Below are 12570 nucleotides of genomic sequence, written 5' to 3'. Positions count from 1 at the left end.
CTACCCTAGCCCTTGTTCGTTCCACCGCTGGGTACTGCGCGTCGGTCTGGTGTCGTAGTTCTCACACCCACCAGATTGATACCGCCATCAACGACGCACTGCGTACTGTGACTGGATGCCTGCGTCCCACTCCAACGGACTGCTTACCCATCCTAGCAGGCATCCAACCCGCTGAGCTACGCCGTAAAGGAGCCACGGTTTCTCTCGCTCGCCGCGCTTTGGACCCCGACCATCTCCTCCATGCAACATTCAAGAGACCACCACCTATAAAGCAGCGGCTGAAATCAAGACGCCCCTTTGTGCCTGCCGCACAACAACTCCTTAGGAGCGCAGAAGAACTTGGTTTAAGTGCGGCACACTGGACGAGCCACATGTGGAGCGCGGAGTGGCGGGATCACACCTCCACGCTCCGTGACTTCGTGCCCGACGCCGATCCCCGTCCACCAGGGATGTCCCTCGCAAGGCTTGCGTGGGTCGGGCTTAACCGCCTGCGAACTGGCGTCGGCCGTTTTCGTTCGGACATGCACAAGTGGGGCCTGGCTCCTTCATTAGAATGCGAGTGTGCTGCCACGGAACAGACCGCAGACCATGTCATCCACCACTGCCTAACCCAGCGGCCTCCACACGGTGCGCATAGTCTGAGGGTCCTGGACGACGAGACTGCTGAGTGGCTGAAGATTTCCTGCCCTCCAATCTAGCCTGGAAAGATCGCTCATACGTCATCATCATCAATTTAAGTTTTGTACGAAAATTCACTTTTCCATTGCAAGGTAACAAACTATGAATAACTTTAAGAAAAATATTCTTTAATAGTTTGAAAGCAGCGGTCGCCAAAAGCTTCACCATTTTAAACTAAACTGAAGTTAAAAATTTCAAAACATTGATTTAAAGTTATTCATAGTTTATTTTTAAAACTTTAAGAAAAATATTCTTTAATAGTTTGAAAGCAGCGGTCGCCCAAAGCTTCACCATTTTAAACTAAACTGAAGTTAAAAATTTCAAAACATTGATTTAAAGTTTTTGGTAATCTCGCAATTCTATGAATCTCTGACAATAGCTGCAGTGCCAGTGTCGGATTATAGGCAGAGATGGTCAAGATCACCATGAAGTTTGTGATCAATGATGTTGCAAAAAAAAACAGAATTTTTCTATAAGTAGGCCTAACCTGGATAAAGTTAGTTGGTATTGCTACTGTTGCTTACAACTGCTCGATCGCTGGCCTAAGAATTGTAATAAGTTAGTGACTGTTGCTATTGGGCCTATCAATCGTTGACGTAGTTTGCGTAAAATCACAACGGTAACACCCAAGGCAGAGCGTAATTAGAATTACAATGCTAAGAAAGTCATAAAAATTTACGATTAGTTTTATGCTTATTTAAAAAAAAAACACCTTTGAACTGCATCAATTTTCACCAAATTTTTGTCTGGTTCATATGGGAAGCTTTTATTCGTGACTAAGTATTTTCAACTTTCACTGGATTGTATCAATTTTTATTGCACCATTTATTCATCTGGCAACCTTGATATTGTTGTCTGCTATCAAAAATGTTCAGAGGTGTGGGGCCAGATAAACCGATAAAAATCTAAAATTGGTTCGAAGAAAGTAAATTTTTTTTTAGAATTCACAAAACAGAATTGTGAAAAAAATTGAATCAGTTTTTATTATGAGTCAACGTAAATTAGGTTCAGGGTTGGAAGTCGTTAGTCAAAAAGCAATGACTATTTCACTATTCGATGGTGCCCAAAAAAGCAATGACTTTCCGCTATCGATACTTAAAAAAAGCAATGAATAGCAATTAGTAAACATAATTAAAATAATAAATACTTACTAACAGCACAGATGAAACAAAACTAGCCGTGAATCTATAAAATAAGCCCAAAACAAGCCACAAATCAACACAAAAACAAACCCAATAATTTGCAACCAATACCAATTAGCATAAAGCACGTAGCTTATCAGTTCAAAATTTTCAATACAACCTTTGCAGTCCATACATCACGTTGATTTCAAGAATGACATTTGTTTACGCCATTCCAAGCAATAGACCTAATTATCTTGAAAACAAGGGATACAATGTTGACTACAATAAAAATCTCGCAATTTTAGTGTCAAAAACCAGTTAAAAAAAGTTTGACTGGCCAAAAAACAACTCAAAAAAAATACGCAAGCTCGAAAAAACAAGCCCAAACTTGCGGAAAACCGCAAGGTTGGCAACACTGTTAACGTCTATCACTGGGGTAGGCACTTTAACGTACCACAATGTCCGAATTCATAACGCAATCATGCGTGACGTATATGACATCACTGGAGGTTTAGTCACAATTTTCCTTATAAACTCCATTGATGGCAGTCATTAAGATCCTTTTTGCACTCAGTTCAGTTGCACAAGAAAAAAATAGTATTAGCAGAGGGTGGGAATCGAACCCACACAATCGAAATTACTACTTCTTGGCCCTAACACGCCGGTTGTGGCGATGCATTCAGTTAAATTTCTTTGTATCAAAATGTTTCGATAAAGACGATCAGAATATCACATGTTGACTCACTTGAGTGGTAGACACTTTGACGTAGGACAGTTTTCCTTGCGAATCAGCTGATTTCAGTCATGTGACTCAGCACGTGAGTGACATGACTGAAATCAGGTGATTTGCGTATACGTTTTTTCGAAGAGTGTATTACGTTAAAGTGCTTTCCTCTCACTGGCATGGTTTTTCTGAACTGTGTTGCCACAAATTGTCCTTAATCCTTTAAAGTTGGAAAACCGGAAGGGGACTAAGTTGGATAGTAATCCGAAAACTAAATTTCGTAAATTCGTTTTGACGACGAAGTAAGTGAACAACAAAAAATGATTCAGCAGTTCTCTTAAATATCGATTAGTGAAAAACGAATAATGATTCCATTGCTTGCATAAAAAAACAGTGAATAACACGCATTCGATATTTATTTTTAAAAGGAATGGGTATAAGCGTTCGATATTCAGAAAGCAACGAAAAACGCTATCGAATAGTCGCAACTAGTCGTTACTTCCAACCCTGACTAGGTTAGGCTATATAGGGAAGTTGGCTTATTTATTATGAATATGACCAACTCATAAAACTTCTTAAATTTAAAAATGGCAACACTGACCAAATTATTGAAACATTAAAGCGACTTTTCTTGGACACGTATCATATAAACAGTGGTTAAAATATTAGTAATTGCCACTAATTGCTTTGTACAGTAGGCTACGGGTTCTAAAAAATGCCTCTATCTTATAAGTAAACTTTAATTATAAAGTGATCTTGATCTTATTCTTTTTTAAAATCAAAATCACACAAAAAACGTGATCTTAGATCAAGATCACCAAAATGAAAGTAGGCTAATCGTAAAGATTAAGATCATGCCTATCTCTGATTATGAGTATTCTAGGCCTTAAGCTTAAATTACTTGTAGGTTTATTTTGACGTGCATACAAATTTTTTCAAGACCCGTTTTGGATTGCAATCGAGGAGTTAAACCTATTTCAAATAAACTTCTACTAAGGTGTTCGGCCGTTATGATGTGAATGGCCATCCATAGACTTGGCAAATGGTTCAAGTTTTGTTTCGTGGTTCTAATCTCAGTTTAACTGTTACGTAATATAAAGTAGGCCTATTGCTCTTACAAATCGTAGGATACATGACACTGACAGTTGTCTCCGTTTAGTGAATTAAAAAAAGCAGTTAGTTTTCACAAAGTAGGCTATTTTTACTATAGCTGCTGCAGCGAAATAAGTCATTGCAACAATACAAAGAGTCAAACATCAATACAGTACTTCAAATTACAAGGTAGGCTACTTGCATAGCCTGCATAAAAATTGCAGTCTATACAAATTTCAAGACAGTGACCTTTTTCGCATTTGCAAAGTCGTCAATAATATTATCAAATATTTAACTTTTTTTTTTGATGAGTTGGCCAATCTTCTTATTAATGGTGGGCCGAATTTTTGTATGCCTAAATGCCTAAAGCTTCATGTTGTTGAAAATCACCGCTCACCTCTACCCAGGGTGTAATAAATTGGGTGGGCGTAGTTGCTGAAGTAAAGCCGGCCGAGAGAAAGGAACTGGCCACCCTACTCTCCTTAGTGCCGATGGCTTAGTATAATGAAAACTTTATCTTCTCATCTCCCGATGCTTGGATCAAGTATGGGACCCCCTTTACCTTTAAAGCTTATCTTGCTCAGTTTTATGGATAATCTAGCATTTATTTTACATTTATTTAGTTTACAAAACGTTGCAAACTTGAGATATAAATAAAAATCGTCTAAATAGACTTTAGAGGGCCACACATTAATTAAATTTCGAACCTTTCCGCAGGCCAAACACTTTAAGCTAGCGGCCCACGGTTTGCATAGCCCTGTCGTAGAAGACCGAACCACGTTCTTGCTTTGTAGCGAACACACAGGTCATTAAATTTAAAACAAAGGGTGATTGTCGACGTAGCATGACAATGCATCGCAATGATGAAGTCACGTCTGCGTCACAATCTATGTGAACAATGCATGACAAAATGGCTGGTCAATAATTGACTGAACTTGTAACAATAAGAAACAAACCAACCTCACGATCGCCTGCAGCTTATTCTTCCTGCTTAAAAGACAGCAATTCTGATAACATTATCCAGTTCATATAACCGATGTATTGTAGCTTATTAGCGCATGATATTTTGCATTTTTTAGGTACCACATGTATGGATTTGCTATTGGAATGCTCTCTGCTACCCAAATATCAACCAGTAACAATGCCATTGGGTGGGAAAGAAGTGGAGAGCAGGGGCTTGACTGGCTACAAGGGTTTCTGAATGTGACTTTCACTTCTCAACCTTTTCAGGTAAAAAAACGTCATCAATATTTTTCATATAAATTGAGAAGATAGAATAAACGAGAATTTAAAGAAACAATTAAATAAAGATTCCTTTAAAATAGAAAAATTTTAATCAATCTGAAGAGTTGAACTTTCATTGCTAAATCAATTTATTGCTCTCATGTAGGCCTACAGTAGTTTTGCTTCTTCATCAATCGTCTGCTGTAGTGCTTATATTTCATCACCAAAACCGATTTGTTTTCTTCGTTATGCCCAGTAGCAATCCATCGCAGTTTAACCTGTACATCTTATAATCTAATTTCACCCCATGTCTGACTTAATGTTGTTAATAATTCATTTGCATTGCTGTGTAAGGATTCAAAATCATCTTGAAGACATTGACATCTGCACAATTCAAAACAAAAGTTCAGCAACTACCACGAAACTTACTTTAACGAGACTCATTTTGCAGCGATGTTTTTGTTTGTCTACTTTTTCTATAACTTTCTTGATGAAATAATTCTCCGAAAAATTGGAAAGTCAATGGGAGAAGTTATCTTTTATAATGGTCAACACGGTTTTTCTGGCATGGGTGCTAAGAATTGATTTAGGGTTAGTTTTAATTTTTAAATCCACAGTTTAGCTGAGATTTCTTCCATCAGATTAATAGCCTTTGACAGTAACTCGGTATTTTTTGCTCAGATTCTCGAGAGGCCTACTACATTGTATTTCTGTTAAACTGTGCCCACCGTCCATCAGTTTGTACTGGCAAGACAAAAATGACTAAAATAAGTAAACTGACAGACATGAACGTTAAAAGAATGAACGTTGACCACTTAAAAGCAACAGATGCATGGGCCCTTTTTTCTTTAAACTTAAAATGTTTTGTCAACTATTTAGGTTTCACTTACCGTAGTAGGAAGACCAGTAACATGCATTTTTAACGCTGCTTCATGTTAAGGCAATAGTCTTTTGCCAGGCTCTGATTTTTCATTCCCGGTATGTTAAATCAATTTTGCTTTGCTTCCAGGGTAGAATTTGAACTAACTACAAATAATGTAACTTAGTTTTTATATTGCAAGATGTAAATATTTACAGAGCCAAGACTGCTGACAAACTATAGCCTAAGCGAGTACAGTCAGCCGACCTCTTCTGAACCTAAAACAGATCGAGTTCTCATGTCAAGTGTGTGAGGGAAAAGTTGAAATAATTCAACTTCTGTTTTCACGCCTGAAATCGTGATCTCAAACCAGTGGCGAGATTTGACCACGCTTCGCGCTCTCAGTGTGAACACTTGTTTTTGTTGCTACGTTATATATTTTTCAATGATACTTCTTCATGTGAACCCCGCATCAACCCTATTTTATTTATCAGATATCATTTACTGCCAGTTGTGAAGATTTGAGGTCAGGGAACATCGCTTTAGACGACATTTCATTGATAAGTGGACCATGTCCGGCAGTCGGTAAAAAATAAATTTCTAACATATGATGTAATATCTTAGTTTAAGGTGGTACTGATTTGGATAGAATGGTAATAAATAGGCATACCATTTTGTGTTTATATATTTTTTGACACATTTTAAACGCTTTTATTTCCTCAGCATAATTTTCAGCTTCACCTAATTTACTGAATGATTTCTCCCAAAGTGAGAGTGGACACAGCTAGTGCAGGATATGATGAGTTCTGTGAGTGTTAAAGGCTTCATGACTCAATGCAAATCAAAACCTCTGAACAACTTTGTTACTAATATACATGCAACCTATCACATCAAATGGAGTTACTAATTTTCAAATAAATTGTATTTGAATAATAGATTCCGTAGAATAAATACATTCTATTTGATTAAGAATCTTCTGATGATCCCATACAAGGGTGAAGCAGCTTGTAAAGGGTTTTTAAGGCCAGTGAATGCATTTGATACGATTCGCTCTGCTTTATCTTTAATCGGCACAGCTGCTGACAAAACGTCAACAATCAGAAACAATAGGAGATAGTCTTGAACATAGGGAGTTTGAAATTTGAAATCACTACGCAATAGCTAGCTATTATTGCATATGAATAACCGGCTGAGTGTAGGAAAGTTTTACGTGCATTTTCGAATAGCTGTTCGTCTGCTTTTACTTCTACATCCTTAATGAAGCATTGAGTGTTTGGTCGGATATCAAGGCAAATTTCCTGAAAAAACATATATCCCATTGAAACCAAGAAACTGTGGTGTCAAGTTTTTTTGAGTGTGTGAAGCTACAACAGCTTTTGCTTCGAATGGCATACCGTAATTTATTCCGGATGACAACCTAGCTCGGCTTCTCACAGAAATCTTGCAAATGATATAGTGATGAACCTGTGTTCTGTTTATTTTGGTACTGGTCGGGACATATACGTTCACATATATTTTACATCTCATAGTCTGGTTTGCAATCTTTTGCTTCACAACCTTACATTGGTAGGAACAGTAATGGCTAACCGCCGTGAAGTACCATCGCAGATCAAACCAGCAAAGGGAAGAGAGGTGAAAAGTACTGAAGCGTTGTATGACCATTTGAACAACATTCTGCTATTGTCATCTGTACCAAGATGAAACAGAAATGTCCTCATGATATCTTCTCCACACTCTTATGTTTCAATAACTATCAAGACTGTCACAAGCTAATATACTGAAGCAAGAAATCAATTCCTCTAAAAAACGAGGAACACTCGAGAATTTGGGTTACTTGGGTTAATTGTGAATTGTTGCATTTTTAAACAAAATTTGGCCCAATTTGTTTGCACTCCCAAAAACGTTTTATTCTTCTACTGCTATGCCTGTGTCTTAATGTGAGTAATAAGATGAAACCCCAGAAAATTACACCTGCATTTACGTAGTGATTCGATATTTTGTACATGAAATCAAAATCCATTAATGTTAGAAGCATCTTTCCTCCTATTTTTTTTTGTGAGAATAAGACAAATTTCTCAACTTTTTTAAAAAGTGTGTAAACCCTTGATTGTGATACCCTGCGATAACTTCACAACCAACCGAATATAATCACAATGCTATGAGTAAAGGTGCTGTAAAGCACAAGCCAAGTTATTCTAACTATATGAACTTTGGGTAATGTTCATTGCTTAAAAGGGAACAATACAATTGTCTTTACCTAATCGTGTTTCCAAACAGATGATGAATTTAACTGCACATTTCAAAATGGTATGTGCAACGGATGGCGTCATAGGAAACATCCAGAGGACAATTTTGACTGGAGGTTTCGTCGAGGTCCGACCTCTTCTTCAGGCACTGGTCCGACATTCGATCACACTCTAAATAATGCAAGTGAGTAAAACAAAATTTGTTAAGCATATGCTTATTAAACTGCTTTTGGCTATAGTCAGTTTCAGCCAACCAAGTTCCCAGTTTCCACATATATATGGTTAATATGAACTAGTGTTGATAGTATCAAGATGTATCAATGATACACCTTAATCAGTTATTAAGCCCAATTTTTTAACTTTTATCTAGTTTATGCAACTCTCTGATAGGTCACTTTGAAGCATTTTGAAATGTATTTGGCTGATTCGCTTAGCCACATAGAATTTTCTCATTTTTTGAATCCGGCATTACGGTACTTCGAGTTTAACACGTTAAACCTTTGCTTTGATTTATGCTAGACGTATAGCTTATGTATCAAATAGTGACGTATCATAAAAACCAGTGGCGTATCCTGGTGAGTTAAGCAAGGGAAGCAATAAAACTCGGGGGGGGTAAGAGCGTGCCGAAGGCACGCGTATTCTAGGGGGATACGGGGGCATGCCTCCCCGGAAATTTTTTTGCAAAATTACACTCAAATAATGGATTATAATGCTTTCTGGAAACACTTTTAGGATAATGCTTGTATGAAATTTATTAGCAGATAAACAGCTATTAACTTATTAAAGGTAGCTCTTACACGAACGGGCAAAAACTGCGCCTCAAATTACAGAACACCAAACATTCAGCTTAGCTGCTCAGTTACAGCTATACCTAGAGCTCTGGGTAGAGCTTGACTTCTTCGTCTCAACTCTTTGCAAAAAATAGTTATTCTGTTGAAAAGATCTTGTGTTATGGTAGTGTATTTCTCTTTTAGTTTGGAAGTATCCAGTAAAGATTGTTGGCAGATGTTCACTTTTGTACTTAAACATAATTTTTGGCATTTCATGTTTATAGATGAGGTTTACAGGTGGTACACAACACTGGATAACAGTGTAAATCTAATATTAAGCTCAAACTTTCCCTTCCGAGGCAGATATAACCCTAAAGCCTTAGATTTTCTCATTACGCATTCGAAATAATGCTAGGCTAGGTATAATGGAAAAGACTAGAACATCACACGCCCAGGGCGAAAGAGAAAATTGAATTGAGTCCTGTCTTTGTCATGAGTTACCAAGGGGGGTGGGCGGGACTTATATATCAGTCCCAGGTATAACCTGTCTCCCCCTACCCCCCATGGTAACTTATGACAAAGACAGGACTCAATGCAATTTTCTCTTTCGCCCTGGGCGTGTGGATGTTCTAGCCGTTACCAGGTATAATACCTGGGAGTCGAACCGTTTGATTTTTTCGGTTCGGGTCCGGTTCTGGTTCAAAGATTATTTCAAAATTTGGTTCAGTTCCGGTTTGGGTTCGAAGAAACTTAAGAGTTCCGGTTTAGCTCCGGTTCAACAACAATGATTTGTGGTTCGAGTACGGTTCGGTTTCGACAAAATAGTCTCAACACCGGTTTTATAAGTTCCGGTTCGGGTCCGATAAAATTAGGCCTATGGTGTCTATGATGTCACAGAACAGAAGTTGCTTACCTCAAAAAATTCCTCTCCAAAGCATCGATGATAGTGGATCGTGTGTTACGGAATAGGCTACAATTCATACGTACAATGTGGCCTCCAAGATAACAACATGCTACGTACAACTTCACTTACCACAATGCGAACAATGACGTAATGCTGGAAAGAAACCGCTTTTTTCAACCGGTTCGGGTTCGGTTAGGGTTTAAGCCAACTCAAATTTTCGGTTCAGTTCCGGTTAAGGTTCAGACAAAATCGCACCAAAACCGGTTTACAAAAATCAGGGTCGGGTTCGGTTCGACTCCCTGATAATACCCAACAGGAAGCAAATTTGTGATTGCATCCATAGATTAATTAAAAGAAACGTAAATCGCGTAACTTTGCTCTGCTTTTTTCGTTTGTTTCTCACCTTGTTTCTTCGTATAGCAAAAACGAGAGCAAGGGAAGTGATACAAATCTCTGCTTTCGTAAGCTTCCAACTGTTTTAAAATGAAAATCTAGCTGAAATCATACGGATACGGGGACATGAGAGTTAGAAACCGTTATAATTCGTATTCAGGTAAAGAAATTACGAAATTGTTTTGCTGGAAAATATTATCTTCTCTTTTTTCAATTTTGACAGGGGAAGCAATGCTTTCCTTGCTTCCATTGAGGATACGCCCCTGATAAAAACACGTATTACAATATCTGGTTCTGTTGAAGTACTAAAACTTCCATGCGTAGCGTAATGATTCTACAGATATTTTTTCCAGCAACTATAAATGAAAATATGACCTCAAAAAAATGTAGCATTCTCATTTGGTGGAAAGTTTTATTTTAATTCAAAGCATTCACTTGTTATGTTATACTTTGAATATCTCAGGTGAGTAAAGTCATCTTTATAAGTTGTGAAGTGTTCAATCAAGTGTGAAGTGTTCAATCAAGTGTGAAGTGTTCAATCAAGTGTGAAGTGTTCAATCAAGGCTCAATTCGAGTGTTTGTTCAAACCATTTTAAGATTTAAGCTGCAATTTGAAAAAGTATAACCTTGTGTATACTGTATGGTAGATATCGGTCATTGCTTTTTCAAGTCTCATCTTTTTATACAAACTGTGCTGCTTCACATTGGTTCCACCATGGTTTGCTCTTCAACGCACATAGCCCACACGGGTCCCTAGCAAAAAACATAGTAATCATGATTTTACTTTTTCAGCTGGCCAGTACATCTATATGCATTCGTCCAATGAACGTTTTGGTGACATTGCCATTTTGGTTTCACCTGAAATATCTTTCAGCGACGAATATGGAGAACTGTGCATCTCATTTTGGTGAGTTTTGAAAACTTGATACTGGTGGAATAAAATAAATGTTTTTGTGGGCAGTTTTGGTTTGACAGATAAACCCCAGGTTACATTTATCAAGCACTACGCCACACATATCTTTCAAATGTTTCTTTGCTTGGAAAATGATTGAATGAGAGAATTTTCATATTAACATTTCTGTAGTCTACTATAGCAGCCCAATCATACTAACTTTCAAGAAAAATGAACAGTCACTCACCAAATAATTTAAGTTATTTTGGCAGCCGATTGTAGCATCGAATAGACAGCGATAGACACGTGTTTCGCCCATGAGGCTAGGCTCATCAGTATCGCACCGTAGTGTTAAACTGTTTTATTTGCATCAACAGCGCACGGGTACAAATAATTGACACGGCGAGAGAGCACAAACAAACATAGCCAGGTCAAAGACTTTCAGAAACCGGCCTGCCACACCCCGCGGCGGCGGGGAGCGGCGTGATTTATGGGGTGACGATGCACCCGGAGGGTTAAGTCCACCAGCTTAGGTCGCGAGGGCCAGGCTGGGGAGTCGAGGTACCTGTGGAGGGAGAGTGTGGATCGAAAAACTATATGGCCCGTCCGCAAATTTAGAATGGCGGAGCGGGCCAGGGAGACAGGCTCTTTCTGCATAGCCCAGAAAGAAGCCCTGCGACGAACCGGGCGACCCGTCGTGTGTGGACGCTGGAACCGGCAGTAATTGACCGCCGGGCAGCGCCCACGTCTCCTTCACGCGTCCTCGCTCAGGTACTTTGACTCTTATACCCGGTCTGCCAGTAGGCAGAGCGGATAAAATTGGGGTCTCCCACGAGGAAGAGAGTCGAACCATTTAAGGATAATTTGGCTCTCGTGGCAGACGAATAATCAATAAAAATGTGGAGCAGAGGCTCGATGAATCAATATACTGTAATCAAAAAAAATATATATATATAGGTGGGAGTGTAATTAATCTTTACCAGTCAGTTTAACTCTTATCTTTGTGGAAAGAAAGAGCCAACAAAACCACCAGGTGCCAGGGGTAGGTCTGCGGCTGCCAAAATAACTTAAACGTTTAATTGGAGGTCTCAATGGCTGGCGTGGAAGCTACACCGTTCTGGTTAGCGAAGCGTCACTGCAGCTCGCTGTGCTAGTGAGTAATCAGCCTTGTGCTGATAGCCGGGAAGAACGCATTTCTTCACACTCACCAAATAATGTTGAAAGCAATTAAAAATAATATAGCTTCGGTAGAGAGCTTGTCTTGTTGAGCCATAGGCATACGAAGCCGAGCAACATTATCAAGTTTAACATAATTATTCAAGTTTATTACATTTACAGAAACACAAAACTACGCAACAAATTAAATATGAACGTTTTTCGACATGACAAGATATCCTCTTCAGGAATAACATATATATACAATTTAACTACATTTGAATAAAATACAATGGTTTATTAAATCTATAAACAGGAAAAAAACAACAAAAAACTGCACAGTACTTCTGACTAGCTCAAACTCAACGATATAGGCTCTAAGAGAATCAAAGGTAACTGCATCAAAGGTGTTGAACAGATCACATGATGTGGTATAAAGGCAAGGTGCGAAAAAACTAATTTTAAAATACAGAGAGCAAGAAAGATGAGTCGCAAGCATGCAATTGTCT

The 12570-nt window shown here is 38.5% G+C and overlaps 1 protein-coding gene across 1 annotated transcript in view; it reads left to right on the top strand.

Moving 5' to 3' along the window:
- LOC145773946 (MAM and LDL-receptor class A domain-containing protein 1-like) overlaps nt 1-12570 on the top strand; it is a 44409-nt gene that overhangs the window by 22151 nt on the left and 9688 nt on the right. The window contains exons 7-10 of the mRNA XM_082585070.1: nt 4698-4848; nt 6196-6286; nt 7979-8131; nt 10807-10921. Of these exons, the coding sequence (XP_082441196.1) occupies nt 4698-4848; nt 6196-6286; nt 7979-8131; nt 10807-10921 (510 nt within the window). The remainder of the gene's footprint in view (nt 1-4697; nt 4849-6195; nt 6287-7978; nt 8132-10806; nt 10922-12570) is intronic.

Source organism: Aplidium turbinatum, chromosome 7 (genome assembly GCF_918807975.1).
Source record: "Aplidium turbinatum chromosome 7, kaAplTurb1.1, whole genome shotgun sequence".
Classification (NCBI taxonomy): domain Eukaryota; kingdom Metazoa; phylum Chordata; class Ascidiacea; order Aplousobranchia; family Polyclinidae; genus Aplidium; species Aplidium turbinatum.
This window is presented reverse-complemented; position numbering and strand designations above follow the sequence as displayed.